We start from the raw sequence: 16,014 nt of genomic DNA, 5'->3' as shown, positions 1-16,014 counted from the left end.
GGGTAATGATAGATTTAGCCATGTAGATAGCTATCTTACTATCCATTAATCATCATATCATATGGCTGTCTGAATCATTTTTATCCAAGTGCAGTACAAACCTTCAAATTACCATGTTTTCATTGATAATACATCTCTTGTAGAACACAGCTTCCTTTCATGTGGGTGACACCTGTTTCTGTCTTTCACCACACACTGAGAAATGGGGCACATCTCTCTCATTAACTCAAAATATCAAACCCTTGGTTGCATGGTAATTTTTAAAGATAAGCTTCAAATCTTTATTCAAAAACTTTGTTGAACATCCTAAATCACCAACAGACATGTATTTGTTAGTCATTTAAAAGTCAATATATTTTTATAGTTGAAAATGACTTATCCTGCCATACGTCCTGACTTTGAGTCCCTTGCCACGCTTGATGACATAACTAGCACAAAAGGGAATCAGGAAAATGTTCCTGGTTCTGACTTAAGTCTTACTGACATCTATGGTGTCAGGGTGCTACTCAGGACTTGACAGGAAAGTGAAGGAGGAATGAATGACTTTATATTCTGAACAAAATATCTGAAAGTGCACTTCTATTATTGAAGTCAGTGTTTCCCATAAGATGAGGCATGCCTAAAAGACTACCCTCGGTGTGGAGGCATTGATATAGCTCTCATTGCTTTTCAAGAGTTTCAGAATTCATTTGTTTAAAAAGTCTCTAGTTATAGTTGCAGAGAGAACTTTTAGAACATGAAGTCAGTGTAACTGATGCAATTCAGCAACATCTGCATGAGTTTGTAGAGTCTGAAACAATAGCTTTGAGGTGTGTATTGTCATTGGAATGGGCTTTAAGTTAGGTGCCAAAGATGAAATTTTAAGTGTCAACATTAACTATATCATGGCTCCTCAAAGCATGTAAGAAAGAACATGATGTATCCTATTTTGAAGATCTACATCAGCATTTCCCAAACTTGGGGCAGGGGGATGAGGGACTATAAGAACTATTTGTGGGGTGTGGGTAAGGAAGATGTATGCATTAGGATGTCTGAACTTTCAGCAGTACATGGTGGAGTTGCAGGGTTGGGGCATGTAAATGGTTTCGTTTTCCTGAAGTGGGGACTCAACATTCAAAAGTTTTGTAAACAGTGATTCAGTCTACACGCATACACAAAAACTGTGTGAATAATTTAGGGTTTTAAATGGAGACTACAAAGCTTTTCAATTTGTACTATGGAATCACTCTTAAAACAGATTTCAGAGTAGCAGCCGTGTTAGTCTGTATTCGCAAAAAGAAAAGGAGTACTTGTGGCACCTTAGAGACTAACAAATTTATTAGAGCATAAGCTTTCGTGAGCTACAGCTCACTTCAATTTCCACCAAATGCATCCGATGAAGTGAGCTGTAGCTCACGAAAGCTTATGCTCTAATAAATTTGTTAGTCTCTAAGGTGCCACAAGTACTCCTTTTCTTTTTTCTTAAAACAGAGGCAAACATGAGTGAGTTTGTCTTGAGTTTATCTGAATTAATAACTTGGCATTTTGACTACTGGGGGGGGGGAGATTGAGACTGCAAGTTGGTTTGTTTTTTAAAAAAAGTCCAGTATACCCATCTGCTAATCATTTGTTGAAGGTGGTAACACGCAGCTCATGTACTATGAGCCCATCTTTGCCCAGTGTATGAGTAGGCATTATGTACAGATTCTCAGTCTTGTTCTACTACTTTTGCACTATTTTGGGGGTATAGAGGGGAGTGGAAAACAGCTACAATTTCCAAACTAGGGTCCCCCCCCATGTAGGAGGGTCCCCAGCAGGCATATAGGTAGCTCCTATACTACTCCCTCCTTCAAGCCCAGCATAAGGCTTATGACTGGTGTGGGGAATGGGCCTGGTCAGGATGCCCTGCACACTTATAAGTCACAAGTTAGCAAGTGGTCCCTTGGGAATAATTGTCAGATGGTAGAGTGTACAGCAGCTTATTGCTGGCACAGAACCAGCCAGAGAATTGGGAAATTATAAGCAGTTTCCTTTCCAATTCCCTGCTACAAACATGGAAACTCTGAGAAAACTAAAACAATATTTCTCTTTGAATTATTATTAGCATTCCTCTTAAATATAACAATACAAAGGCATACACAAATGGAGTATCAGAGCTACATATCAAAAGGTGGGCACCATTAAAAGTATGTCTTTTTGCTTCACGTTCGATTATTGGCTGAAATAAACAACATCTGTCTCAGCCTGACTGAATTTCTGAGCATATGAAAAATCAGGCTTAATTGTTAGGTTATAAATCTTGTATCTGTCTTTTATATTTTTAGTAACTATAACTTAAATTTCTCTGTAATGAAATCTTACACCTAGTAGAGGAAAAAAACCTTTTTTTATTATTTATTTTTTGAGAGACATTCCACTAAGTGCAAGATCTTGGATACTTGTTTTATATATTGTCCTGTTTATGTATGTAGGTATGGATATCAGAACTAACTTGAAGGAGGTTGCTCTTTTGTTACTTTATATGTAAGGCCTGGAAAATTGTATTCTGAAGGGTATTGCTCAAGTTTTTAGAAGTTTTCATAGAAAACACTTTTAAATAAAAACGGCATATGTATGACATAGGAATTTTGAGGCATTTCATTTGTGCCAGACCCAAACATAGCGTCCAAGTTTCAGTAAAGTCTTGATATTAAGTTTCCTATAGAGAAAGAAAAAGTGATAGTCATCCAAATTTAATAAAATCTGAGTACCACATTATATAATGATTTTTTTAAAAAAAGTTAATTTAAAAAAGGCTTGAACAATAAACAGTGATGTATCAAAATACATGGTGATGCTCTACTGATGGTGTAAAAGTGCCATTTTACTGATTAGTTACATACTTGAATACAGAGCCAGCAATGCCTTTTTCAAGAACATATCTGAAAGATGTCAGGTGTAAATTAAGTTGAGGCTAACTAAACAGTAAACACAAGCTCTTATTTTGTGTTCAGTCTGTAAAGTAGAAGGCAGATGACTCAATCCAGATGAGTTCCAGTGAGCAAATAATGTCATTCTAAATACTGTCTTGTAATGGAAACATGCCAGTTTTTATAAGCAGTTTTAATATTCCATTAAACAATCCAAATATAATTTGCTTTTAACATTTTATGCTTTTTATGACAGTTCTTCTAAAAGAGAGACAAGGTGGGCAAGGGATCAACTTCTGCTGGTGAGAGAGATGCTTTCGAGCTTACACAAAGGTCTTGCCCAGACCTGAGAGAGAGCTCAGTGTAAGCTCGTAAGCTTGTCTGTCTCACCAGCAGAATTTGGTCCATACAGGCCCGGCCCCAGGTACCAGCATTCCAAGCAGGTGCTTGGGGCGGCAATCTGCAAGGGGCGGCAGTCCGTGTGCCATTAGGGCGTTTCCTCAGCAGCGGCAATTCTGCGGCAGCCTCTCTCTTCAGCTGCCTGCGTTGGCAATTTGGCAATAGCTTCTATCTCTTCAGCCATTCAGGGCAGCGGCAATTCAGCACACTGCTTGGGATGGCAAAAGCAGTAGAGCCGGCCCTTGTCCAATAAAAGATATTACCTCAACCATCTTGTCTCTCTAATATGCTGAGACCAACACTGTATACAAGTTCTTTTAAATGGCAGCTAATATTGATAGCAGTGTCTGTATGGTGAAACTGTCACTTTTTTCAGCTATGCCTATATAGTACAGTGCATTTTAAACACCAACTCTTCCATTTTCCCTTTTTTTGTGACTATGGATACCAGCCTTCCCTTTTTTTATGGAGAAGGATAATATGCAAAATAATTAGGGATAACAGGCACACCTTAAATAGTGTGTTCAGTGCCAGATATCATGTGCTATCCTGTCTTTCCTTTAAATAAATAGGTATCAGTAGTCATAGTTGAAATCAGTGGGACTACCTGTGTGATTAACTGCTGATCAGTGAGAGTCAGGAGGTTATAATCTGGTTATATCTGAACAAAGTGGACTAGTTCGGGAGGTTTCCAGATTCAACCTTTTAATCTCTTGTCAATTTGTTCTCCTTTACCACGGTGAATTCTCTTCCAAGAAGAGACTGTATAGCCTGTTGTTCCTAGATTGCCTGTTGATTCATATTTATTCTCCCTGTTCTGAGCCATTTCTTGACTACTAATCAGGCTCTACACTGCACAGCAATGTAGAATATATATCCAGGTGTAGGAGTCTTGCTGGCATCACAGAAATATCACAGATAGATACTCTTATATGTGAAATTACAAAGTTTTAAGACTTGTGAATGTGTTTATATAAATAGACTGGGTACCATTAAATAATTTATTTTGAGGATATGTTGTATTCTAAACAAAGTATGTATGAAAGTTGAATACAATGGTGAAAGGTGAATCCCTAAGAAATACTTGCTAGAAATAGACTTGTGTATTTCATCCTCTCTTCATTCCTTCACTATGGTAACGGGACAGAGACTCTAAGCCCTACAACTATTTTTATTGAGTGTAATGTTACGGGATGCCTGCCCTAGAGGGCCAGAGCTAGTCAAATTTATTTTAACTAGTGACAGCAAGTACCACTGTGTGCTGAAGGAACTGTGCTTAGTAAGAAAACAGGATAGCTGAGTAATTCTGCTTCCCAAATTGACCTAGCAATACAGTGTCTTTTCATATTCATTATTCAGTTAAAGACTGTAGGACTTAATTGTTTCTGTAAGATGTAAAATAAACCATTTTCCATCTTCTTTCTAATGGTTTGCAAGTCCTGCTTCCCTAAGACCTAAGGCTGAATGTTGAACAGAAAAATATGATTGATTCCATAATTATTTTAATTAAATCACAAGAGCAAAATTAATTTTAAATATTAACTGACTTTTTTAATATCAGAGGACAGGTAATGATTTTTTCCGTAAAGGTCAGTGATATAAGAGGAAATTCATGGGGCAAGCATATCTTCCATGTAAATGGCATGTGTACAACAATATTATTTTACAACCCATCTCCTAAAACTGTTTGTTCAGTACTACTTTCAGTTTGCATAAAATGCACTGTGGGAATCTGAACAAACTCCATCACAAAGTAAAATTGGTATAATAGCATCTTGTTGACCTAGGTATTGATGCATCTCTTGGCAGCCCAAGTTACATAAAAAGGATCTTTCTGAGTTCTGTAGGGATATTGTATCAGACGGTTTTGTTTTAGGAAAGTGCACTTTTCTTGTCTTCTAGTAAAAAGCATATGCTCTGTAATTCAGAATCCTATATAAACATATATAGTTAAACTCAAAAGGAACCACATGATTTTTTTTTCTCCAGCTGTCTGTCCAGGTAGAGGAGAACTATGTTATTAAAAAGTTCTGTTTCATACATTTCAAAGAGTATGTGTTTTTGTAATGTCCTATAAATAAATATTTTCCTTCTTATATTTCAGATGGATTATCCATGCTATGAAGTATGAACTAAAAATCCGTGCTGGGGATATGCCACCCATGGATTTATACCAGCTGTCGCCTAGTGAAGTGAAGCAGCTTCTGTTGGATATTCTTCAGCCACAGCAACAAGGGAGGTAATGAGATCTGAGTTTATAACTCATGCTGCTATTCGTAATAGATTGATTGCATAATTTTTGTGTTTCTGAAATAATTTGTATGCATCTTAAATCACTAGGTATCTGCAATCAATAATGTTTCAGTCATACATTATGTATAATAAGGCTGTGAGACTGTCACGGAGGTCATGGAATTCAGGGATTCTGTGACTTTTGGGGACCTCTGTGACTTCTGCAGCAGCTCCTGTGGCTGGCCCGGGGGCCGCCTGAGCAGCCAGGCAGCTATACCAGCTGCTGCTGAGACAGTCTCGGCCCACTGCACCCCATCCCCCAGGAGCAACTGCAGAAGTTTGGGTATGTGTGGGAGGAGGTTGGGGCGTGGGAGGGGGTGAGGGCTCTGGGCAGCGCTTACCTTGTGGGGCTCCCCGGAAGTGGCAACATGTCCCTCCATCAGCTCCTAGCTCTGTGCGCTGCCTCTGCCTACAGGCATTGTCCCCGCATCTCCCATTGGCTACGGTTCCCAGCCAGCACTTGGGGCAAGGGCAGCACGTGGAGCTAGGAGCTGAGGGAGGGACATATGGCCACTTCTGGGGAGCCGGGTAGGGAGCCTGCCAGCCCCACCAACCCCCCAGCACCAGCGCGGTTCCAGGGCTGAACACCACCACCCCCCACCCCGCGACACCAGTGGGGGGGTGGTCCTGGGCTGCTCCCCCCTAGCATAAATCTGGTCCCAAGATTTAGTCAGGGGTATATAGTACAAGTCATGGACAGGTTCCGGACTGTGAATTTTTGTTTACTGCCCGTGATCTCTCCATGACTTTTACTAAAAATACCTGTGACTAAAAGATAGCCTTAATTATGTATACTGAGCTAGTGAACACACAAATTGATTTGTTTGTTCTTTTAGCTGTCTGCAATTTTTCTGATTTTCTTTTACGTCTAAAATCCTGCCCTATTGCCCCATCATCCTTGTGTGAAACTTTACAATAAAGTAATATTTGATGCTGTAGACATTTGATGTGTAGGATTTTCCTCACCTAGCCTGACACTAGGAACCAAACAACATCCCAAGACTAGTTACTTAAGGAGTTTTCACCAGTCAGAGCAGGGTTTATCGACTGCTTCTGGATCTCCTTCTGAGCTGTAATTATTCCTTGTTTAAATCCCGTCTCCTCACCATCCTCAAGCTCAGGCACATTGTCTGACGTACCATCTCCTTCAAGGCTGTAGCACTGGTTTTTATTAGCTGCCAGAGAGAGCATTTTTAGTTGGTGCATCACAAATGAGCAGGGTAGAAGCTGAGGGCATTATCTCCATGCTGGTCACAAATTGATGTGGGAGACCGAGGTTAGAAATTTCCTCTGACAGGCTGTGTGTTAGTTTAAATTTTTGCAGTAAGGCTTGCTTACGTGGCTCATAACTTCTATAGTCCTTCTGGGCCATGGGTGACAGTCTTCCCTGTCAGTAAAGGAGATAGATACCATACATTTAATTCACAGTTCATCTCCAAAGCATATAAAAATACATCTATGTCATTCCCATACCTGTAGCAAGATAACCATTTAAAATCTATTCTGCCTCCTAAGGCTGGTGTTCAGTGTCTGTCCCCACTTACCAAATTGATAGGCACTGACTGTGCAGTAGTTTCAGGTCCAATTCATATCTTCATAGCTTCTTTCTCACATCCTGCTCATGGTGGTGCTGTTTCTATTCATGCTGGCACTGCACCAGCACCAGTTTCTTTTCATCCAGCTGCAACTTTTCCTCCTCTAGACTCTGCTGATTCAGGAAACTCTTAATGGCATCTGGTTGTTTCTTCAGTCACTGTATACATCATCATCATCTACACCAGGGGTTCTCAGACTTTTGTACTGTTGACCCCTTTCACATACCAAATCTCTGAGTGCAGCCCTCCTTGTATATTAAAAACACTTTTTGATATATTTAACACCATTATAAATGCAGGAGGCAAAGCAGGGTTTGGGATAGTGGCTGACAGCTTGTCACCCCCCATGTAATAACCTCGCAAACCCCCAGTTTGAGAACCCCTACTTTACACCTCCCTCTGGTATCCCAGTTCTGCTGGTCAATTCTGGCCTCTGTCTCCCTTGACCTTTGCTGGACTACCAGTGAACTAAGTGTTCTCCTTAAGTCCTCACCCAGTTCTGAGCCACAATTCCTTTTCTCAGGTTTCAGAGTAGCAGCCGTGTTAGTCTGTATTCGCAAAAAGAAAAGGAGTACTTGTGGCACCTTAGAGACTAACAAATTTATTAGAGCATAAGCTTTCGTGAGCTACAGCTCACTTCATCGGATGCATCCGATGAAGTGAGCTGTAGCTCACGAAAGCTTATGCTCTAATAAATTTGTTAGTCTCTAAGGTGCCACAAGTACTCCTTTTCTTTTTGCGAATTCCTTTTCTGATCATCTGTGTACAGCAGGCCAACCAGCTGTGTCTTTTTCAGCTCTTTAGAATTTTTTTTTTCATTGCACAACTCTTCTAGCTCATCTTTTCTGAGCAATTCGCAATTCATTTTTTCTTTGTTTTTTTCCCAAAAATATAGGACAATTTTTCTCTTGGTTTTTCCTCTACAATACTTGTTTTTAGTGCTGTTGTTATTTATTGGAGATTCACTATTGGCGTGATCCCACACATCCGGCCGCCAGTATGTCACAGAGTTAGCCGTATCTGTGCCCCCTGGAGTGCACTCCCTCAGGCACCAGGCCTCATGTCTTGCTGGAGTTTCACAATTCTGCCATTCTTATAGCCCGGGGCTTGGTCTAGTACCCTGTGTATCCACCATTCTTATCCTGCATGTTCTCTATTGGGAGTCTGTGATCAGTAGTGTATACAGTGTTCGAGAAGGCTGTCTCTATCACTGTGTACATTGATCCAGACAGCCTTCCAAAAACAAAAGTATTATTTATTTTTAGCAGTAGTTAAAAAGCATTTAGAGAAGAAGGATTTTAAAACAACAAACCGTATACATGCATGCCTGTCGTACCATTCCCTGATGGTAACCTAGGCAAACCTGACTTCTTCAGACATCCCCATCAAAACTAATAATACATAATCCATCTATCTTGTCTATCTGGTCAAGCCAGAGCAATTCACCAGCCAAGCTGTAATGGACTCAGTCTTTGTCTCTTTCTGACCCCTTGACAGTCCCATGTGAGAGCAGGCAGCTCCTCCAGAACCTCATTCTTTATCCCCTGACAGTCACCTCTCTGTCCTTTGTCTCCAGACAGCGCCATGCTGAGTTCACCACCCCACCTACCCAAAAGCATTGATTATTCAGTCACTGGAGCTTCCATTGTGCTTCTGGAACCTCTGTTGATCTGGGTCAGTTTCAGCCAGTTCCTTAATGATTCATTCATTGTAGCCCAGACAGCAAGGCGACACCCTTGTCATGTCACCTGTGCTGCCCCAACAGCAGACTTAACTCTTTCTTCCCCCTCCCGCACTGGGTAGTACTGCAAAGTATAGAGAGGAACTGAGGTACACATAGGATTCATAAAAATATTACAGAAAATTCCCATTTTGTCACATCAACCATGTTTTCTTAGTAGGCCTACCTGTGTTTGGCACCTGCCAGAAACTCCCTTTTGGAAGTATGACAGTGCAGCAACTCCAGACACCTTCTTGACCTTCTTGAAAAAAAGTATTATTTATTTACCTATAGGAACATAAAAATCAGAGAGCAAAGGATTTAAACAACAAAAGGCCTACATGCATATTGCTTTATCTAACAGATTAGGTAGGCCTAGTTTACTCAAATCATTCCAACATCTGGGTATAGAACACTATCTGCTTCCCTCCAGACCTGTCCATCTGGCACTCTTAACTCAGAGCTGAGGCATTTTAACAGTTCAAAAAGTCTTTTGTGCCCGACTTCCACCTGAAGCTCCAGCATGCCTGGAGGGAGACTTCACAGGGCTTGTTCCCTTAAGTTCTCGTGACTAGGATTATCTCTAAAGCCATTGCCTGCTTTCCTGAAGATATGTATAACCACCCAGAATTAAATAAACTCTTTGATCCCAGATAGCTACCAGCATCCTAGTAATCAAATAAACAGAGGTGTATATATAATATTCGTAATAGTAATACAGATATCTGTTTCGTTCTTCACAGAGAGTAAAGGTAACCAAACTGGTGGCTATTCTGTTACTCTGTTCAAACACTCAAAATGTTATAAGGTGGGAGTGTATCTTAAATGGGGAGTTTAAGGGTGTAATAAATTTTCTAACAGTAACAGGACCAGCTCGTTCTATTATAGAAAACTATTCAGCACAGCACTAATTAAAATTTAGGTTACCTATACAAATTGGTGTGGTAAATAATTCATAACATTTAGTTTTCTGACTTCTCTGCCGCCAATGTCTGGCACATGCATACAGGTTAGACGTAGTGCTCTCCTAAAAGACTTTTTAATTTTTAATAAAACAGCTATATCTTTGAGCTGAGAGATAAAGTATGAAATGAGGCACCTGGTCCACAATTCATTTTCTTCTGCACTCCTTTTTCCTAATATTAAAATAACTGAGGAAAACAGCACTTACTCTAAGAACTTAGTTTGGTTTCTCAGGAAAGCTTTCTCAGTTCAGTACAGAGAGCTTGTACAAACTCCTGCTGCATGAGAAAAGATTTTCTCCTTCAGAGAAGACCTCTGAGTACTAAGAATTTTTTTAAATAAATACTTAAATAGAAGTATTATAAACTAACTATGAAATATTGCTACCATAGACTGTAATTTTATAGACTGAATTTACTCATTACAACCATTACCAGATACACAGTTTTGTTGCTAGTCTTTCAATATTTGTCTTTCTTAAAGCCACAATCCTAGGAGTCATGTTTCTTTGTAAGAATCTTTCTTTTTAAAAAAAAACGTAAATTTGTAGTCCTTTATAATTGCAAAGAAAAGTTTGAAGATATGATCCACTAAAGGCTCAAAAACTGATTGGCAAATAAACAGAATCCAAAATTTATTATCCTTTAAAATCTCATGATTAAGCTCATCTCATAATTTTGGGGGATCTGACTCATGATTTTACAATGCTTGTGGTTGGCAATACTGTACTACACTAGTCTATTAAACCCTTATGATTTTTGTTAACAGTAGAATCAACTTCATAAATGTAGGTTTCTTTATTTCTTTAAAATTAAAAATGCTGTAAAGCACTGGACATTTGGGATGAAGCACCAACAAAATTTCAGCTTACCAACTTCAATTTTTTTTAAATTACTACATGCAAAAATGTCTCTTCAACTTAGTACAATTTTTGCATTCTTATTTGGAATTGCAGGATTTAATATGGAAGCTGTACTAGCACTGTAAATTGTATTATACAGTAAAGGGGATAATAAAGGAAAATTTATACTGAAGTAGTATTAGCATGTATCATGGTTTCTTCTTTATGCAACGTGTATACATTTTGGTGCCATACACATGTGCCTGACAAATTATATCTCTGGTAAATTAAATGGCAAATTTGCTTTCCCTAAACATATATATGTTTTCTTATGTATTGTAGGTGTTCTGTCAAATTCTTCCCTAGTGCCTGGTAACTTCATTGACTTTGGTGGAGTTACAGCAGAGTTTAATTTGGCCTATGTCCTGTTCTGTGTTAAATCAATTTAAGTGTTACATTTTTTAGACCAGTTAATAAGACACCATCCCACATTTAAGTATAACATTCCAGACTCTAAATCATCTTGCTTTTGTCTCTTTAGGGTCTATTTTTATTTCCATTTAAAATATTTAACAGGAAATGCAACACATTCTGTGTGTGTATCATTGATGGATATTTACTGTTATTGCATACCCTAATGGCTTAATTAATCCACAAAGAAAGCTTTGTTTTGAATCTGAAACAGATTGGTTTTTCAAGCCCTTTAGTCATTTTGTTTTGTCCACAGATGTTGGCTTAACAGACGTCAAATAGACGGTTCTCTGAATCGAACTCCCCATGGTTTCTATGACAGGGTGTGGCAAATCTTGGAGAGAACCCCCAATGGTGTAATAGTAGCAGAAAAATATTTACCACAGGTAAAAATAAAATATTTAGAGAGTTGCGCATGGTTTTTTAAACTATCGAATGCATTGCCATTGTCTTTTTTCTCTTTTCATGGAATGTTTGCTACAGCTAACAAAGGATTCCAGGTGTAAAATAACATATTGGACATATGGTGCTGGAAGAAGACTTTACATATAATAAGCTTTGAGTTTACTATTTGCTTGTAACTGCAGTGAAAATATTTTAATATTCTGAAGGGGGAAAAAAAAATCTGACTAGACTCCTAACAGAATGCCTTTATCATTGACTAGAAATTTGCTTCTCCTTTGATCCAACAGAACCCAGATTGTTAATGTTGGATAAATAGTCCACAACAAATAATCCAACCAGTTCTATTAGAATTTTTTTTAATTGAAATCAAATGGTTAAAATATATGCAGCATTTTATTATTTGGTTTATTTCTTTTTCAGCAACCAACACTATCTGATATGACTATGTATGAGATGAATTTTTCCCTTCTGGTTGAAGACATGTTGCAAAATATTGACCAGCCTGAATACAGACAAATTATTGTAGAGGTCAGTATCATATGATATATCATATCATATATATCAAGAGAAGTTTTATATATGTGACTTGTTTGTAGCAATTTTGAGAGAGAGTAGCTGAACCCCACAGAGAATTGAATTAACAGGAGTGGTTTAAAATCACAGATAAGCACTTGCAGATCCAAACTACTATGGCAGTTTTTAGGACACTGTCTCCACAGATTTTTGTGTTTTATATTAAGCAGGTTCACATTAATGTATTTTGGTAACTCATTTCAGGATGTTGGGGTCCCCATACTGCACCAAACAAAGCAAACAGTAGCCATAGAGTTAATAATACTGGGCCAGGGGAGCGGCAGACTTTTAAACAAAAAACTAATTCCAAAATAGCACTATATGCAGCCCCCAGCTTAAGCCATGAGATCCTTTCTTCAAAGACCAACTGTTCTAAACACCAGTTCCACCTGCCAGATGACTACTCTTCCCTCCCATCTCTGTTGGGCAGTCCAAAGAGCCACACTTGCCCAATGAATCAACAGTATTTAACCACCAGCTACCTCCAGTGTTGCAAAACCTGCTAACAAAGTGAGGCAATAGAGTCCTGCCATTCTGTTATGCACCTTTCCCCCTAGAACCAAGCCCTGGGCATGCTGTCTGAGCAAACCAGGGGGCAGTTCTCCCTTCAATAGCTGCCAGAGTAGTTGGCCTGTGTGCAGCCACTATTTTTTCTTGGCTGCGACTATGAATCTGTCCCTGGATATTCCCTGGCACTCAGGAGTTCAAAACTATTTTGATCATGCCCAACAACTACTGGCATGTTGAGTACAACATCTCAATCTGCAGCTGAAAGATATGGCCTAGAGTCCCCAAGGACACAAGTGATCAATATGCACTCCACCACCAATTGCTAGTCACACTCTTTAGACCTGCAAGTCAGTCATGCAAGTCAGTTATTCCCATTTTAAATGCTGTTATAGCTGCAAGTAATTCAGGATCCTTTGACTTAAATTTGTTGTTTGTTGCTTATACAGATTCCATTGATAAGACATCTAGATTTCATTTGTTTAATGTGTCTCATTATACAAATGCTTGCCCTTGCCTACAGCTAAGCCTTTATCTATTCCCTAGTGTTGGTTATTTGCTCAGATTACTGTAATGATCTTTTGACTGTTCTATGTTCTTCATCAATTTCAAACGTACGTTTTACGTAACATTCTGCCTTTTCAATATATAGAAATTCAAAAATTATCTGTTTACGCTGCCATAATGAAGATGTTTCTTCACGAATCACTTTATGGCTTGATTCAAGCATGAGCCTGTGTTTACAACGTCATCTTTTACGTAATCTGATTTCAAACTGGCCTAAAATTAAAGGTGTTTGTTTGTATTTTTTCTATTGTTATTTGTTTATTTTTTTCTATTCTAGTTGTTAATGGTTGTATCTGTTATTTTGGAGAGAAACCCTGAGTTAGAGTTTCAGGATAAAGTGGATTTGGACAAACTGGTGAAAGAAGCATTTCATTATTTCCAGAAAGATGAGACCAGGCTAAAGGGAGTTGAAAAGCAAGTGAGTAAAATATTCACTTCATGTAAAATTTAAAGTTCTTCTCAATGAAAGACAAAATTTGGTAACAAATTGTAAATGTGTGAGGCTGAAAATAAAAGACATACAGAACTCCCAAATGGAATCCATGAAATTTAATTCTATTTAAGTGTAAACAGAGTCAGAATGAGCTCTACCCTGACATCTGGTGGTGAGCTGTGGAAAAGGACTTCAGGAGTTGATCTCATTTGCCTGGGCACCCCCCCCAGCATGATGGGACTGCTCGCCCAAATGGTCACTTTGGATGCTGTGGGATCCCCAGTCTCTTTGTGACTGGGGCAGGAGTAATAAAGTGTTGTTATCCTGGTTATGTGAATCAAGGACAGTAGAACTGTACTTAGCATTTTATGACGCAGGGACTCGCCTTCAACTAAGTAGCACTTGCTAGGCAAGGGATATGGGTTCCAAACTGAACTGAGAGAGGCTGGGGACAGGTATTTGTACCTCAGAGTGTGGGCCCCTTCTGAGGGCCCTCAACACCACTTTGACCCTTCCTCTCTCCACTGTGTAATAACAGAGCTAATTTTGACTCCATTGGGAGTCTTGTTGCATGCTGCGGAGCTGAAATCACTGATACTTAGGTCTAAGCATTAGACCTTTGAATTAGTAGTTCTGAATACACCAGCACTGAGGCTCCCCTACTAACACCTGAAATCACTAAAGAGCTGAAGTTACTAAGAGCTGAAATCACTGAGAGCTGTTAAGTGGGTGGGTAGCCTGAAGACACATTGGTGAGCGGCTAGCAGAGAGGTGCAGCTGGCGGTGTAGACTGCAATAGAACCCCACAGTGGGGTATGGCAATCGGCTGTCGACACCGAGCAGCAGAGCATGTAAGGTGCCTCCATACCTCCCCCCACTTCCACCCAGGCTGGGAGGTAAACTCTGCAGATGAACTTCTGAACTCTAGGGACTGCACTGACCAAGGACAGAAACTGTGGGAAGGGTGACTGTTGGGTTGCTGGACTTAAGACCTTGAGGGGAAAAGGACACTGCCAAACTTATTTGGGGATGGGTCTTTTGCTCATGGTTTGTGTTATGAATCCTGTTTGTGGTGTTTCCCCAACATAATGCTGCATTGTTTCCCTTCTTTATTAAAAGGCTTTTGCTACACTCTCAGACTCTGTGCTTGCAAGAAGGGAAGTATTGCCTCTTAGAGGCACCCAGGGAGTGGTATGGAATTGTCCCAGGTCACTGTGTGGGGGCTCAACCTGGTGTTGCATTGCGTTATTGAAACGGAACCCCTATATACTAAACCCAGCCCTTGTTGCTGCCAACTCTGACGGGCAGAAGGGTTACATTTTGGGGGGCTCATCCAGGATTCCTGGGTCAGTACCCCTCACAAGCACCTGTTGAGTGACCCACTACATTGGGAAACAATTGTGTTTATATGTTGAGGAGACTACTGTTTGTATAATGGCTAATATATCAGGTTTGTTGGGCCCCGGCTCAGCAGCCTCTAGCTCAGGGGCCACAGCCTCGGCTGATGATGGGGCAAAAGCACTAGGGCAAACATTGGAAAAGGCTGTGCTGTCCCATGCTACGTCAAACTCTTGTCATAAGTTAAGGTTATTTGCTGGGGAAGAGGAGTTTGAATCCTGATTAGAGCATACCACTGAAATGCTGCAAGAGTGGGCCATACCACATGCAGAAAAGCAAAGATGTCTAATAGAGAGCCTTGGCGGACCAGCATTAGATGTGATTCATACCCTGGGGTCAGTGTGAAGGACTGCCTAGAGGCCTTGAACACACCTTTGGGAGCGTAGAGGGCCCTGAAGACAGCTACTGTAAGTTACTTAGTTCCCGACAGCAAAGGGGCGAAAAGGCTTCAGCCTATATACAGAGGCAGGAGAGACTGCTTCAGAGAGCTGTCATGAGGGGAGCAGTGACTGCTGAGCAGATGGATCAGACCAGTCTGGCTCAAATTGTAAGAGGAACTCGGTATGAGAACCCAATTCTACTTCATCTCCAGCTAAGAGAATGACAGGAACATCCCCCAAGTTACTCCCAGCTAATAAGAGATCAGAGAGGAGGAAGAAAGGCAGGCTGCCAGCAAGTTTTGGGAAGCCCAAACATTGGAACCAGCCAGCACAACACCACTGCAAACGGCCAGTGTACTGATGTTGAGCACCAGAGAGGAACTTGCCCAACAAATGCAGGTTCTGACAGAATGAATAGCTGAGCTGCAAAGCATCCTTGACCGAGCTAAGACTTCTAGGAATAAGGAGCCTCAAACTGTGGTGATTGAGAAGTCAGCATTTAGAACCACCGTCCCATCCAGGCGAAGCGGGAAAGGACAATTCTTCTGCTACCGATGTGGTTAGGATGGGCACAGTGCTGCC

General features: G+C 40.2%; 1 protein-coding gene across 7 annotated transcripts in view; it reads left to right on the top strand.

Moving 5' to 3' along the window:
* Positions 1–16,014, top strand: part of PHKB (phosphorylase kinase regulatory subunit beta) — a 224,043-nt gene that overhangs the window by 201,595 nt on the left and 6,434 nt on the right. For 6 of the 7 annotated variants that reach the window (XM_043494809.1, XM_043494810.1, XM_043494807.1 and 3 more), the window contains 4 exons: positions 5,392–5,526; positions 11,426–11,555; positions 11,995–12,102; positions 13,499–13,639. In XM_043494809.1, the coding sequence (XP_043350744.1) occupies positions 5,392–5,526; positions 11,426–11,555; positions 11,995–12,102; positions 13,499–13,639 (514 nt within the window). The remainder of the gene's footprint in view (positions 1–5,391; positions 5,527–11,425; positions 11,556–11,994; positions 12,103–13,498; positions 13,640–16,014) is intronic. The other variant, XM_043494811.1, reaches the window with a different exon arrangement.

Source organism: Dermochelys coriacea, chromosome 12 (assembly GCF_009764565.3).
Source record: "Dermochelys coriacea isolate rDerCor1 chromosome 12, rDerCor1.pri.v4, whole genome shotgun sequence".
NCBI lineage: Eukaryota > Metazoa > Chordata > Testudines > Dermochelyidae > Dermochelys > Dermochelys coriacea.
Note: the sequence above shows the minus strand (reverse complement) of the source record. Positions and strands in the feature narration are given on the sequence as shown.